Here is a 17428-nt window from a genome sequence, read left to right as displayed (position 1 = left end):
GCTAGGGGGAGAGGAGGCCAGTGAGATATGGGGGGGGGGGGGCGAGGCGGGCTTTGTAGGTGAAGGCCAGGACTTTGTAGTTGATCTGGTGGGAGACGGGAAGCCAGTGGATGTCTTTTAGGACTGATGTGGGGCCTGGATTTGGTGTGAGTTAGAAGTCGGGCAGGTGAGATCTGGACCAGTATTACATGTTTTGTCTCTGTGTACCCCCCCCCCCCCCCTCTCTCTGTAGAATGGGGAAGTGTTCATGTTTACTGGCATGCTCGAAGCTGTAGCAGATGTTCATCAGCTCACCTTCGTTCTGGGACACGAGATGGCACACGCACTCATGGGCCATTCTGTGAGTACACACTCACTCACTCACTCACTCACTCACTCACTCACTCACTCACTCACTCACTCACTCACTCACTCACTCACTCACTCACTCACTCACTCACTCTCACTCTCTCTCTCTGTGTTTTCTCCTGGACTATAGATGCTTAGATTCTTCTTCTTAACCAGTGTTAATGGTGTATTTTTGGCGGGGACTGCTGATTTAAGAAGTCACACACAATAACCAAGACAAGGCGTTAAAAACCCATCAAGGAGCTCTATTCAAGTAAAAGAAACAATTGGCAGACAAATGCAGCCTGATTACAAGGAAACACTAGCAAATACATTCAATGTGCTCTTCCTGTAGGTAGCCAGGGTCACCTCAGTGTTTAATATACAGGAGACGGCCTTTCCATTAATCTCCTCGCCCCCCAGGCTCTGTCTCAGAGAGCTATAGTAGCAGAAGGGGTGACTAATTGCAACGTGGTTGTATCAGCCAGTAATATAGGCTTACGGCCACACACACACGCACACGCACACGCACACACACATAGAGCAGACACACTGCTACACACTGTCACTAATCCTATCTGTGCAATGTCCAATGTCCTGTTAACCCTTTCACTACCACACTACATACGACCTGTGGCCCTGCCTCGTCTTGCCGTCTTCATTCTCTGTAGATGTAGCTGTTTCTACTTCAGCAGGAAGAAGCCATTAATCTTGCTCTGAGAAAGTGTTAAGAGTCTAATGAAGTTGTGGGTGTTTGAGAGTTCTAAATGTCCTCTGAGGAGACGCTCGGAGGAGGCTTTTTAATCAGAGGAAGGGAACGAGTATCGATGGGCGCAGTATTCCTCACTAGAACATACGGCATAAACATTCAGTTAAAATATATGGGAACAATCAATAATGTACTCTCTCTCTCTCTCTCTCTCTCTCTCTCTCTCTCTCTCTCTCTCTCTCTCTCTCTCTCTTTCTCTCCCTCCCTACCACTCTCCCCTCCTTCCCCCTCACTCTCCACTCCACTCCCCTGTGTGTCCCAGGCAGAGCAGGCCAGTCTGTCTCATGTGGTGGACCTCCTGTCCCTCGTCCTGCTGACGGCCATCTGGGCTGTGTGTCCTCGGGACAGCCTGGCCGTGCTGGGACACTGGATACAATGCAAGCTCACACAGGTGAGGGGTATGCACTGCAGACAGACGCACACGCACACGCACACACACACACAGTATTTTCTTCCTTAAACCTCCAGTAGGTAACTTCTTCGAATTTACATAAACATTAACATAAAAAGCTTGTCACAGATGAGTAGGATAATGTGAGGGACTTTTAGTAAACCACCATAGCCCCAATACCAGAGTTATGCCTTCTGAAAGTTTAACCTGTTAAGCCCTAGCCCTATTTTCACAAAATCCGCCTAAAAATACATACCTAAGTAAATGGAAGATTGCTCCACTTCTACAAGGTTCATTTGCATGTTCTTGGTATCTAGGGACATCTATGGATCTAATGGAATGTATTCCCAGACCCAGTGTCAGAAATATTGTGTCTGTTACTAGGCTTGAGTAAATTGTGATGAAACAAAGGAGAATATAAATTATGATTTTTATGATTTTCACTTTGACAGTGAATAACACCATGCTAAAAATGACCAGACATGAAAAAAAAGCTCGATCAGCACCTTCTTGAGATCATGTGTACAAAAAAATCTAAGCAAATGAATAAAGGGAAGATGATTAAACAGAATGTATTGTAGATACAGTACTGAATTCTGCCATCCGGACACATGCAATTCAAAATATTATTATAGAATACCAGGCCTATAAATTACCTTATTATAGCCAACTCGCACATCTATGGATCGGGCCAAATCTCCTCTTTGAAATGGCAGAGTTCAATTTGGATTTAGTATCTCCAGGCGTGGAGCAAGAACCGCGAATGAAATCTACTGTATGTACAGTTTCATTCTTATAATGGGTATGGCTCCGCCATTTTGGATCGGATTGCAACACGGATTGTTTCTAAAGTTCACAGAAGGTAGACACACTAACTGCGCTCCAATATATGCCAATAACGTTCAGTTTTGTGATAGAATCCTGAGAAATAAGAGAAATAAAAAAAATTCATACACAACCAATTTGCTTGCAGGAAGCTAGAATCGACTAGGAAATGTAGTTTTTCGAAATGTCAACGCTCATCGAGAGCTCTGGATGCCCTCTCATATGACTACAATCTGCGACGCGACGCTAATTAAAAATGGCGGATATTCACTAAATTATGAAGACATTCCATAAACTAAACTAAACTAAAATCTCGCTAATAACAGTTTAGACTATTGGTGAACAAACGTATTGTTGAAAATATACACTATGACTGCTGTTGTGACGTGGTTAGGGTCTTTACTCTTGGATACATTTGGGGAAAAAACACTACTTGTATTCATAAAGTCTGTAGACATTGATTTATGACGTTATGTCATTTTGTGTCCGGTACCGGACCCGTCGGGCTTAAGAGGTTAAGTGTGGCTTGGTTTTCCGGCCAATCGGAGAAGTTGACAGGGAAAAGGCTCGTACCTCATTGGCCGCCGCAGTTTGAAATCACGCTCATTGTCAGAAAAACAGTGGGGTGAAAACATTGCAGAATGGCATCAATAAAGTAATATATTATTCACACATGTGTGCCACAAGACTGTGAACGTTTCTGTATGTAGGATGTATTTGATCGCACATCACAGTTTCACCCCCCTGCAAGGTCCCCACAGCAGCTGTAAAAGAGAATGTATAACAGCGTTATAACCATAATCTCTCTATCTCCCTCTCTCTCTCTCTCTCTCTCTCTCCCTTTCCCTCTCTCCCTCCTAGTTAATGTTCAGTCGTCCCTTTAGCAGAAAGCTGGAGGCCGAAGCTGACTGTGTTGGATTACAGCTGGCTGCCAAGGTACACGGATAGCATCGAGATCACCACCGTCTTCATCATAAACTACATTGCAGAATTCAAATCACAATTCAGCGCTTGTTTGTGATGAATAATGAATCTTGTGAGTCTTGTAACTCTTCATAGGGGAATCTGTAAGGTAATAGTCCCCATCAATCACAGCATTTTGCAGGGTTTCAGCCGAGTCTTGCAGTCTGGTGACTGTGCACTAGAGGGCACTGTTGTCAAATGAAAGTATACGGCATGTGAATGGCTTCAACTCAAGACAGATGAAGGCCACATTCTCTGTGTCCGTTGCATGTCGTGTGTGTGTAACCAGGAGGGATACACCAATACTGATATGAGAATTGGATATTGGGCAGATACCAGGCTAAAACAGGGTATCGGTATCTATGCAAATCTAATACCAAGAGAGCTTTGTGTAATATGTCAGAAATCAAAGCAAAGCCTCTCGGTTTAAAAATAAATAAATAAATAAAATTGTATACAGATGCATGTTGGATCCCTATAATAGATAATAATACATATTACAGGGATTAAAGCGCTCCGTCCTACGATGGATTTCCGTCAATTTGATTCGGAGTCGCAACGGATTTTCCCTCAATTGGCTACCTGTGTACAAAAGGCTGGGAAATAATTTAGCGGACTATCCCTTTAAGACTCCTGTTATCATGTACCTTGTGGGTGTTGTGAGCGCAGAACAAGAGTTGAAGTTCAGTTTGAGACATACGGTAGTTTGAAAAGGGACCGTTAATATAGTTATTTCTTTCATGTGGGATCCAGTCTGATATCCAGATTGTTGAGTCAATGACAAAGTAAGTGGCCGCAGTTTATTGTTGACCTGCTAATTTAACTGTGTTCAGTGTGATTGACTGGAAGAGGCGCTAAGTTGGCTAACGTGATCCTTCCTATGATTGAGCTAATGTGCCAACCGTCGTTATCCTTTTTTTCATGTAAGCCAGTGTAGCGCCGTTTGTGCCGCTGTGCAAATGTTACTAGTATCTCTGTATGTGAGGACGTTAATATGTAGTGCTACACAGTACTCGAGTTGTGAAAAAAAAACGGGGGATGGTCAGGGCTGCAGATCTCATGACAAGTTTGGGGGGGACGCAGAGTATGGGGGTCCGGGGGCATCGTCCCCCGGTAGAAAATGTTTATGATTCGAATACGCAAATGAAGCTTTTAGGAGTATTTCGAAACTAGAATTACAGAGTGGGAGTAGATACACTACTGTTGATACCACATAATTATTATTGGAGGGGACAATTCATATATTTCCCCCCCCTGGATCTGCAGCCATGGGGATGGTGGATTTTATCATATTTTGACATATTTTGTGCTGATAATGGCACAGAGGGGGAGACCAACTGTGTACCGTACCTTTTCATTATTGTAAGCACAAAGATAATATACTTCTAAAACAACATGCATGATCATGTTATTATGGATGTTTGGCACCTCAGAATTGGAGTCAGTCCCCGCCCGGGCTGCCATGGCACCACTGCTCTTACAGTTAGGGTCAAAAGTGGTTGTAATGGAAGTCTATGGTCTTTTAGGTTAACAGTCCCAATTTACCATTTTTTCAATCCCAACAAAGTCAAATGTGTTTATAGAATATTGAATTATAGTGTATTTAAAAAAGCAGTTACTGGTATATGATCAAAACTGATATCTAAGGGCGGTCAGGTGGCGTAACGGAGATTGCGTTTGCCACCAAACCCCGGAGCGGCTAGATTCGCCTGTTCGAATCCAGCTCACAGCTCCGGGGTTGTCACCAGCTTGGCTGGCCGTTCACACTAATACAATTGGCAGTATTAGAGGGTGGGAGAAGCTGGCGGGGTGGGTCCGGGTCGTTGTAAACAGTGACTCCTACAGTTCGGTCGGGGCGCCTGCTAAGCGCGGATAGGACTTGAGTGGGATAGTGTGATCCTTCCACACGCTACGCCCTCTCAATGAGAATCCGCGCTGCCAGGTGAAAAGAAGCGGTTGATTGGCTGGACGTGTGTCGGAGGAAGCACGTGATAGCCTCCACTCTCCCAGACCGACTGTGGGGGGTAAGTGCGCAGCGACCAGGAAGGGGATTGGGAATTGGCATAACGACTAACATTGGGATGGGAGAAAATCGGGGGAAAATGGAGGGGGGAAAAGATCAATAATAATAATAAAAAAAAAAAAAAATGATATCTAAGGGTTGATTTTCAATTGTGATTAATTAAATCATTATGTAAATTAAACAATAACCCGTTCTAAAAAAAGGAGGAAAATATTGATCCATCATTTTATTGCAGTTCAAATTTTAGTTTTTTAACAGGGCATCAAATACTAATTGAAACTGCTTAGTAAAACAAATAGCACTTATAAAGGATGATAATAAATCATATTCAGCCTATATGGATTTCCTTTGTCCTACATAATGCAAGTAGCACGCAACACCTGTTTGAGCTGCGGGATGAGGCGCGCTTGTTTCTGACAGAATGCAACCCAGCTCGCTGCCCACCTTTCCGATCCCGACTGGATAACAGGGCTAGCATTATTTGTCTTGCATATTTGCTAAAATGAATGGACTTAATCTGTCACTACAAGGTGAAAACACAACCATCCTGTCGCTCTGATAAAATACAAGCGTTCAAATCAAGAGGAAACTCGAGCGCTGGAGTAGAAATGGGCCGAATTTCCAGAGCTTAATTAAATACAGTGTTTCAGTCCAAGCATGCAATCCAGTGTTTCAGTCCAATTGTATTTATTATTTAAATATTGTATTTAACTTTGCCATGGCACTGCCATGTTGCCACTGACTACATCTGGTGTCTTTGTTGTGGGAAGACTGGCATAGTGGCATTGTGTGGTTCACCAGTGTATTGTAATTTGGTGTGAGCCGGCAGACGAGAAGTGCCGTGCACGACGTGGAAACATATGGGTGATTTTGCACAAGCTTCCACGCACACTGAGGATGGCCAGTAGCAGTACCGTGGGAATTTTGATTAAACATCTGATATTTTCGCGGGTCTCGTGCCACTGTCAATTAGGCTAAGCGACCGACAGTCAGTGGCACGAGACGCGCACCGTTTGACAGTGATGCGCAGCATATTTGCGAATTGCGAGTGCATGCTCTCGTGACTGAGAGGATGGCCAGTGCCGTGGACATTTTTATTAAACATCCTGATACTTTGATGTAAGGGATGGGAAGGGGGATGGCCGTTTTTGAAGGGATGATATTGACCGTTTTTATTTCAGGGGGGATACCATCCCCCCACATCCCCCCTCAACTCGAGTACTGGTGCTACACGCAGACACCATTTGTAATAATTAGTCTAACCCAATGATGTCGCCATTTTACTGTGTGTAACCTGGAACATTATGTGATGGATATAATTTGTGTTACTATATATATGTACTGTATATATAATATATATATATGTATATATATATATGTTACACAGGGCTGTACAGTCACGTGCTATGGAAAAATTGTTCTGTGCGATGAATGAATTTACTGCAGTAGCACCCGTGCGATAGCCGTTTGGTTCATATCGATACTCTTATTTTGAAAATCACCTGGCTAGTCTCATTTCTGCCCAAGTGCAGCTCCGGCAGCCCATCAACAACAGCATGTGTAGACTTTTCACTTGCTCGCTCCAGAGTGCGCATTTTGAGACTCGAAATAAGTCTCTGCCTTTTCCCCCCGCAACGCGTCCAATGCATTTAAAATGCTTTGCATCCTCACCAAAAACTAACGTTAGCTGCTAACGGTAACTAAGCTAAGCTAACCCGGCTCAGAGGCACAGAGAAAACAGTTCCATTAGTGAGGAAACTTGAATTCCATCACGTCTGTGCGGGAGCTCACAAATAGGCACACAAGCCGATGTTATTAGGCCTAACTATATAGCCTACATCTATAAACGTCACACAAGCAAATTAGCCTATACGAGTGTCTTAAATTAATGTGCAGCAAGCATTAGAAATGGCTAGTTGAAATGGCCTAATCAACGTTGCAATCAAATCAAAGTTTGGATTTAGCCTGATAGTGATTCATCTTTTCTGAACCAGGCACTGTCATGCAAAATCAGCTGAAAAACGTGCACTGAGTGAAAAGTTACAGTATGTAGATGGTTGATTATTTGTATGACAAAGTCAGAGTCAACCCTTGCAAAAAGTTGTATCAGTTTTATTTAATGAATTGAAAACAGCATTAATATTACCGTAAAAGCAAACTAACGCTATTGAATAAAATATACAGTGGAGGTTAAAATAAATATGACTTTGCCTGAAAAAAAGTTATTTTTTGTTTTAATCCCTGATATTATATCTCAATCAATGAATGATCTCTGTATGTACTGTTGAGTAAAAACAATGGATTGTAGTTTGATTCAGGCATCAGGGCTGATCCCAGAACAGTAACTAACTGTTTACTTGCTGATGATGGAGCATCCATTCTCATTTACTTGACAAAAGGTTGGATGAATAATACAAAATGTTTCCACTATTTGAATTTGGAAGAAAACCTCACTTTTCCTGAATTCACTGACATGAAAGTGTGTGTGTGCGCACGGTCCCCAGGCGTGTGCAGACGTGCGTGCGGGCCCAGTGTTCTGGCAGCAGATGGAGATCTCAGACCAGCTGACAGGAGAGTTCACCATCCCAGAGTGGCTGTCGACGCACCCCTCCCACAAGAACAGATTCACGCAGCTGAACCGCCTGGTGCCACAGGTACAACACATGGACACAGACACACACAGACACAGACACACACACACACACAGACATACAGACACAGACACACACAGACACAGACACACACACACACACAGACATACAGACACACACACAGACATATACACAGACACACACAGACACACACACGCACACACACAGACATACAGACACAGACACACACACACAGACATATACACAGACACACACAGACACACACAGACATACAGACATACATACAGATATACATACAGACACACACATACATACACACAGACATACAGACACTGACACACACACACTGACACACACACACACACACAGACATACAGACACATACACAGACACACACAGACACACACACACACACACACAGACATACAGACACAGACACACACACATACATATACACAGACACACACAGACACACACAGACATACAGACATACATACAGATATACATACAGACACACACATACATACACACAGACATACAGACACTGACACACACGCAGACATCCAGACACACACACGAACACACACACACAGACATACACACAGACACACACATACACACAGACACACACAGACATACACACAGACATACAGACACACACAGACACACAGACATACATACACACAGACATACATACACACAGACATACAGACATACAGACACACACAGACACAGACATACACACAGACACACACACAGACAAAGACAGATACACAGACATACACACAGACATACACACACACACACACAGACTTACAGACAGACAGACAGACAGACCTACAGACAGACACACAGCCATACACAGAGACAGACAGACAGACACACACAGACACACATACAGACAGACACACAGACTTACAGACAGACAGACACACAGACAGACACACAGACACACACACACAGACAGACAGACAGACACACACACAGACTTACAGACAGACAGACAGACTTACAGACAGACAGACACACAGACGGACAGACTTACAGACAGACACACAGCCATACACACAGACACACACACAGACACACACGCATACACAAAGACAGATACACAGACAGACACACAGCCATACACAGAGACAGACAGACACACACAGACACACAGACTTACAGACAGATGGACACACAGACAGACACACAGACTTACAGACAGACATACAGACATACACACAGTGGGCTGAACTCACAATAACTACATTTTAATTCAAGGCGATGGTGGTGAACCTAAACGTTTTAGTGTAGGAGCTCTGGTCCAGGGTGGGAATTGTGATAGAACTAATGAGACATCTGGAGACGTGCGTATCCATCTGCAGCCGAGAGGAACGAGAGGCGAGGAGAGAGCGACTGTGGGGAGGAGAGGAGGAGAAAGGGATGCAGGGGTTTAGTTAAAGTGAGTGGAAAGGTTTCCTCTGGGCTGTTGTCTGTGTACAACAAGCCTGGAGGAGTCTGAGAGGAGGCCTCGCCGACTGCATCTAAATCAAAATCAAATGTATTTGTAAAGCCTGAAATCACAAGGTAATTCCCCCATGAGCTGGACAAGTCTTCTTTAAACAAGTCAAGAAGAAACATCACAATAAATCAAGAACAAAAACCACCATCAAATCCAAAATAAATGCAACACTCCCAGACATACCCCAGCAAAGGTAAGGAAAAACTCACAAAAAACCTAGCAATAGGAAAAAAGCACCACAGGCGATGTGGAGGAGAGAGACCTTAGAAGGGCCATTCAAAGGGGGATCCCCCAACTTGGATGTCGTGATAATATAGTGTTGCTATGGATGAACGATGGGTGGAGAATAAAATAGGCGGAAGCTCTCGCAAAGCTCACAAGTTTACCTCACGACAGTGCAGGGCTGAAGGGAAATCACTACATTGACCATATTCACACAGCGGTCATTTTGCTCTTATGTCATGCTCAGGTTGGGATTCCTTTCAGGTCTATTGAACAGGGTAGAAAGGAATTACAACCTGAGCATGACATAAGAGCAAAATGGCCACCATGTGAATATGGCGAGGACAACAATCATAATTGAAAGTACAAGCATTCCCCCCCAGTCATACCAGAGTGTGTGTGTGTGTTATGATGAGCCCACTATGTGTTTATACAGTGTATTTAACCTTGAATGTGAGTTGAACTGTTGGAACAGGAGCCAATCTCTTGCCATCAGCTGCTCTATGCAGGAGAAGCGAACAGATGGGCTAAAACCACAAATTGTCCATCAGGTGCCTGTGTGTTGTTGTGAGTGCATGCTTGTGTGCTGTGCTGCATGTATGTACCCTAAGCCCCCTGTTGAATCCATAAGTGGCAGATTGACCTCTAGCAAGCAGTCGTTGTGGAGGCATGGTTGTAGCCACAGGCAGCGAAGGGATGAATTGTGAAGAAGGCACGACAACGCCTCTACTTCCTCAGGCGCCTAAGGAAGTTCCAAGTCAGTCAGAAGATCCTTAAGAACTTCTACTCATGTACAATAGAGAGCATCTTGACCGGCAACATCACCTCCTGGTTTGGGAATAGCACTGCACAAGACCGAAGCAGACTACAAAGAGTGACACGTTCAGCCGAACGCACAATTGGAGGGGGGCTCCCCACCCTCCAGAACATTTACAACAAGCGTTGCAAGGGCAAGGCTAAGAGAATCATTAAAGACTCCAGTCACCTGAACAACTGCCTCTTTGAACTGCTGCGGTCAGGCAAGCGATACAGGAGTCTCAAGGCGAGCACAGAAAGACTCAGAAGAAGCTTCTATCCCCAGGCCATCAGGCTGCTAAACGAACAATGAACACTACACAACAACAACCACCAAACGCACATAGCACACACATCCACACGCACACACTCACTTTAAACAAACACACTGTAGCACCCACTCCACACACTTTATAGCACACACCCACTTTAAACAAACACACTGTAGCACCCACTCCCCACACTTTATATTTATTGATGAAGGATTGCACTACAACTCGTACACCTTACTGTAAATTGTACCTAAATTGTACCTCATCCCATTTCTGCTTTGCACTATATAGTACTGTACATTAGTACACTGCATAGTATTGTATATTATATGGTAACTCAGAACATTGTACATATGTCTATACCGAACACTGTGACCTCATTTTCTTCTTCTAAATTACATGCTATACTATGTTATTTGATACTATCTTGTCTAGCACAGTCTCTGGAGCGTAACAGTAAGAAGCATTTTGTATGAAAGTATTCTGTACTTCTGTATGACAACTATTAAAGAAACTTGAAACTTGAACTTGAAACTTGAAACTTGATGACTGTTGTTAAGGGATCCATAAGTCCACATTGTGTGTGTGGAAACACGGTGGCTGAGACTGCTATCTCCATCCTTTCAAATATGTCTCTTTTTCTCCCACCCCCCAATTGAGTCATTATGCCAATTCCCTTCTGGTCGTTGCGTTGCCCTACTAGACTACCCCAAGCCTCCTCGGATACATGTGTAGTCGCTGGCCTCTTCTTTTCACCTGGCAGCGAGGAGTTTCAGTGGGAGAGAGTAACACATGCAGGGGGTCACGCTATCGCCCCCCACTGACATTGGGAATTTAACCCTGAGTCTCTCCAGTGATCACTTAGACCTCTACACTACCCAGCCCCCCCCCCCTTCCCAATATATACCATTTTCACACCAAACTCTGTTTGTTCCTGCATAGCAGCAATGGGCGCTGAACCACGGCAGAATTGGCATCTCAGCCCCATGTCTTGACAGCGAGGAAGTGGTGTATATATTATGCCTTATTAACCTTGTGGAGGTTATAGCATCAAGACACTTGACTCCTTGTTTGGAGAGCTCTCCGCCTCAACCGCTGGCTACAGTATACTACTCGCCTATTAACTCATTGACTGGCATAAGCTTTCGCCATCTTTACTGCGTTATTGACCATTTTAGCTATGTTTGTAGACCCATCGTGTGTTCTGTATTATAGCTATGGAGACAATAGTATGGCTCATTTGACAGGCATTGTTCATAGTCCATTACTGACTAATTAGTTCATTTCTACACACTGTAGTTTGTTACACACTACACGCTAAACATCGCCCCATTTCCAGAAGAATCTTTTTCCAGAAGAAAGAGTCTTTTTCTATAGATCGCAAGATATGACACTGTTACGCACCCCAGTATGGGGACGCAACACAAGGCAACAGACATAGTAGGTGAGGGTGTAGTGACACACAACCATGAAACGGTTTGCCAAAATAATAATATTTATTTATAAAACACAGCAACACAGAGCAAGGAGGACTACCAGTGGCACCAAATCAATACACAAAAAGGAAAAGACCCCCCCCCCCCCATAGGCTGGGTGACAAAAGGAGAAACAAATATATACAGGTTAGGGTTAGAACAGAAATGTGCAACAAACTATAATGACTCCACAAAAGATATATATCACTAAACACTAAAGAGCGCAAAGACCCAGAGCTCTGCCACCACCTCTCACAAAATATACCAAAAAGCCACAGCTCTACACAATACACACAACACTAAAGACAGTTCTACAATAAAGATTAACACAAAATATATGGTTCTATAACCCAACAGCGCAACGCATCAGAGCTTTCACCAGCTCTACCAAAAGATACCTTAACCAGAAGACAGAGCTCTACCACCAAAAGACACAGAGAGAGAACTGACACAAAGACTGGAACATATGAAGGGGTGTGGAGGGTGATTGCAGAGTGCGATCAGGTGGTGCTGGGGAAGGACTGAGGTGCTGATTGACCAGCTGGTGCTGGTGACTGGAACCTGGTGATGCATCTGGGAAAACAGATAGAGAGACACTGGAGAGGACAACAACAACCAAAACAATACATGCTTACATAATACACATAACATAAACAACTCCCCATATATATATATACAATAGGACAGCGTCCGTAACAGACACATTATATGCAATAAGCCCAAATCATTCTAGTTGATCGCCTGAAGCTCCAGCTCCAAATACTCCCAAATTAAAGGTATATACCATGTACATATGTGCATTTACAAAATCATCAAGGGGGGGGGGGGGGGGGGGGGTATAGTTTTAACTCAAAACTGTGATCGTGTTTGTCAAGCATGTTTTATGTCCGGTAAAACACAAAACTGTGATCGTTACAAAAACATGTTTCAGGTTCGGTAAAATAGACATAGAATATACCTTACCTTAGCCAGAAGGTATTCCAAAAAGAATAATTCCAAGTGATCACATCGCCATCGCGATTACCAGTGTATATGTCTATACTCGTTTATATGGGAAATACGCTTCAGGCAACAAAACTGCGAGGCGATCTCTGTATCTATCTGTTCAGGCAGGAGGAGAAAAAAAAAGGAAAACGTGTATCCACACCAAGCCATTCCAGTTCAAAGGTAGGCGATACTTCCACCTGGTGATATTCGATCGTCATTGCAATTCCAACGTAGGCATATGAATCAGACACCTAGATGGCTCCGGCTGACCGTACAGAACAGGGATCAAAGGGAAATATCAAAGGAAATCTCGGGTTTTGGCGTTCAATGCCTGGCGAGATAACCCGAGAAATCTCGGGTATGGCAGAGAAAGATTTTTTTTTTTTTTTATATTATCTTTCTTCCCCTCCTTTTTCCCGATTTTTCTCCCATCCCACCCTTTCTGGTTGTTGCGTACTTTCCCCTACTGTTGGTCCGGGAGACCGGAGACTGTCACATGCTTTCCTCCGACGCATGTGCAGCCTGGGGCAGGCCAACCTGGCCGCGCAGGTTCTCACCGGGGAGAGTGTAGCATGTGGGAGGCCACACTATCTCTCCTTAGTTCCAACCCTTGCTGAGCAGGCGCCCCGACCGAACTGTAGGGGTCGCTGTCCACAACGCCCAGGACCCACCCTTTAGCTTTCCCACCCCCTGATACAGCCAATTGTATCCGTGTGAGAGGCCAGCCAAGCTGATAGCAACGCCGGGAGCTGGATTCGAACAGGCGAATCCAGTGTCTCCCGGTGTTGGTGACGAACGTAATCTCCGTGCGCCACCTGCCCCCCCTAAAGGCAGAGAAAGAGTTAAGCAGAATACCACTACCAGGGTAAGTGGGAGGCCAAGTATGTGTTGTTCACAGACTTGATATCAATATCAGTTCGAGGGACTCCAGCAAGCTGAACAAGCTGGTGAAGAAGGCTAGCTCCGTAGTGGCTGGCTAATCTAGAGGTGGTGGCTGAGAGGAGGAAAAATCTAGAAGCCATCCTGGAGAACCCCTCTCACCCACTCTATGAGGAGCTAGCCAGAATGAAGAGCACGTTCAGCCAAAGACACACCACAAATCGCCTTGGCCGGTCCTTTATACCGGCAGCCATCAGGCTCTACAACCAAGGGCTCGGACGACCGGCCCTGCTGCCAGAACAATCGCTGTCAGAACTTGGGACGTGAGAACTCATATCCACGTGCACTCATTGTACTTTTTTGTATTTTGTACTTTTATTTTGTTTTTGTATTTATATTTTATAGTGTGTATATAGATACTGGACTATATAGGACTGTGAAGCTCTGTACCCCCCCCCCCCCCCATGCTGCTTTGACACCTGGATTTCCCCAAGGGGATTAACACATTGACCGCCAGCACCGCCAGTGACATTTGCGAGTGCTTAAAATATATCTTATATGGGGCTCTCCAGTAGCACACCACATAGCGCGCTGAGTCGCGAAGCTGTCGCCCCGGGTTCGATTCCCCGACCCGATGGCCATATGCCGCATGTATTCCCCTCTTCTCCTCCCGTTTCACCCTCTCTCTTCTGTCGGTCCTGCGTGGCCAAAAGGTCCTGCGTTGACCAAAAAATTGCTGAAAATGCTATAAATAAAATCTTTAAAAAAGATATATATATATATCTATGGGTCTAATAACGCCGTCAGGTCTTAGTGAGTTGCTTCTAGTCAACATGCCCGAGACAGATTGTTTTTTCATCAGTACATTTCCGTTTTATACCGTTTTGAATAGAGTATGGTTTGGGTGTTTTTCAGTAATTCCAGGAAAAAGGCGAGAAAAGGCGTTTTACTGTAATCCAGTCATCACGTTGTAATTTTTCGGCTGCTCCCCCCCCACCCCCACTGCAGCCAACGGTAAACAGCCATACACAGTCCACACATATAGCTGTGATCGCGGTAGAAATAAATGTCAGATCAACGATCAAATTTATATATAATCTTCTTACCTTGTATCTGATGTAATGCAAAAGAGATAATCCAAATATCTGATTGCAATTCCAAATAATGCTCGTGGAGGTCCGCACCACACTACTGACCGGTTCACAATGACGGGCGAGCGGAGTTACTGCTCGATGCCAATGTTGTATAGAATTGGTTCGCCCGAGTATTTAAACCCCGCCCCCGCCCGGCTCGGATCGCCTCCTAAAACACACCAACCCATTTTCAATGAGATGCAATAGCTCCGCCTGGCAGTAGAGGGCTCAGACAGGCTCTGAAGAGGATACCAGAGGCTGCAGCTATGAATTATGAATAGATATAGCGCATAAATGAAATAACGATCCCAAAAACGAGTTAACTCGTTTCTGGCACTCAACGCATGGCAGCCAATAACGAGTTAACTCGTTTATGGCGCAGAATGTGTTAATAAAGGATCATCTTATCTTATATATAAGAGAGAGAGAAGTGGGTGTCTATCTGTCTGTAAGTGCTTGGCAGCGTTAGCTCCTGACCTTCAGGGCTGTGAAGTGGTGCATCCAAACTGTGAGGACACATTCTACATCACTCGACCTATCTGACTAACTACACACACACACAAAATATGGAGTCTTAACATTCTCACCTTCTCTCCTCTCTGTTCCCTCCCTCCGCTCTCTTTCTTCCTCACCCCCAGGCTCTGGAGCTGAGGGAGAGTTGTGACTGCCCTGCTCTCCCTGCTACAGACCCTCGCGCCGTCTTCTCCAAGAGTGTCCGCCTGGTGCTGGAGAAAGCTAAGGACCGGGGGCGAGAGGGGGAGCACCTCCACCTGCCAAAGAACTCACACCCTGAGGGACTGGCTACTACTCTCCTGGCCCAGCCAACCCCTGCCCCCGTCTCTGTCCCCGTCTCTGCCCAAACCTCACCTTCAGGCATGAATCTCGCAGCCCCAGCTTGACTTTTCCTAGGAGAAACGGACTCCAGCTCATTATCCACTGATAGCAGGGCTCCTGGATTCTTCAGAAGGCTGTCACTACAGACTGGCACTGCTGACTAGATGTCTGGTTGGTTTACTGACTAACTGACCTATTGACTAACTAGGTCATTTACTGTCTGTCTGACTGACTGACTTAATAGGTGACCTAGTGGTTTACCAACTGGTATGTTGGTTGAATAACTACCACCATTGTAAGACCTCTTCCATTGTGTGTACAACGAATGTTCTGGGCGCCTAGTGACAAAGAAGCCACATTATCTTGCTGATAATTAGATGACCTAGAGTAGCGACACACTGGTGTAAAGCGTCCATGCATTGTGACATACACATGTACATTATTCATGAAAAGACTGCAATAGACTAAAGATAATGTACTTTGCATGCTTGCGTTAGAGAGACAGAGGGAGAGAGAGATATTCTGCGTTCCCGGTGTGGAAGATCACATGCACGCACGGCTTAATGCTATTAATTTATGCTGTGTTGTTTTTATTGGATTCTTCTAAACGACACACCCTTCCGTGTGGGAATCCCAACATCTACCTTGAAGCAGAGAGGAATCTTTATCCTTATTTAACCAGGAGACTTAGAGAAGAACACGTTTTGTATTTACAGCATCGTGCCTGGGGAGCACTTCCTCCTCTAGGATGTAGGTGGGGAGGAACCAGCTGTTATATTGTAGCTGTGTGTGTTGTATATGTTATACTGTGAAATGAAAAAGGATACTCCATGTAATAGCAAGTCAACTCTCAACCAACCTGCTACTACTGACAGACATAACGTTATGCTAACTGTGTCATAGATAATGACTTTTGAATGTGTGCTGCTGGTGGGGGGGGGGGGGGGCTGCATTGTTCTTGATTTTAACGTCAAAAGAGAACTATTTTTAGAGTATTCAAATTGATAGCGAAAGCAGTTTTCTATAAAATCACACAGCGAGAAGCCAATGGGAATATTTTCCGCTTACGTCAACATATGGGTGCTTAGGTAGAGCTTGCTTGTGACAATCGCAAAATAAAGAGTTTAGAGAACAAGGCAGTGTTTTTTCATTGGACGATCTTAGTTTAGTTTCTTTCTCATTCCGGGTGAGAGACGAATGGATGTATGAAAACGTACCCAGTCTTCCACAACACTAAGTGTTATGCATCTGAACGTGTTTAGTTGACACAGAGATTTGACACTGCTTGTGTGTGAGGATGTTGACTCGGAAAGAGGAAAGGAAAGAGCAATTGTGTGTGTGTGTGTGTGTCTGTGTGTGTGTTCCTTCTCTGGGGAGGTAGAAAGAGGAAACTCATTAGCCTGTATAAGAT

At 44.5% G+C, this 17428-nt stretch overlaps 1 protein-coding gene across 1 annotated transcript in view; it reads left to right on the top strand.

The window, feature by feature from the left end:
- The window catches only part of oma1 (OMA1 zinc metallopeptidase), a 36861-nt gene extending 19845 nt beyond the window's left edge, over window positions 1-17016 (top strand). Inside the window, exons 4-8 of the mRNA XM_084307801.1 lie at window positions 233-340; window positions 1359-1487; window positions 3174-3248; window positions 7803-7952; window positions 15822-17016. Of these exons, the coding sequence (XP_084163927.1) occupies window positions 233-340; window positions 1359-1487; window positions 3174-3248; window positions 7803-7952; window positions 15822-16082 (723 nt within the window). The 3' untranslated portion in view covers window positions 16083-17016. The remainder of the gene's footprint in view (window positions 1-232; window positions 341-1358; window positions 1488-3173; window positions 3249-7802; window positions 7953-15821) is intronic.
- The last annotated feature ends 412 nt before the right edge of the window (window positions 17017-17428 follow it).

This window comes from Notolepis coatsorum (assembly GCF_963971535.1).
Source record: "Notolepis coatsorum genome assembly, chromosome: 2".
Classification (NCBI taxonomy): Eukaryota; Metazoa; Chordata; class Actinopteri; order Aulopiformes; family Paralepididae; genus Notolepis; species Notolepis coatsorum.
The sequence above is the reverse complement of the archived record's forward strand: the minus strand, read 5'-3'. Positions and strand labels throughout refer to the sequence as shown.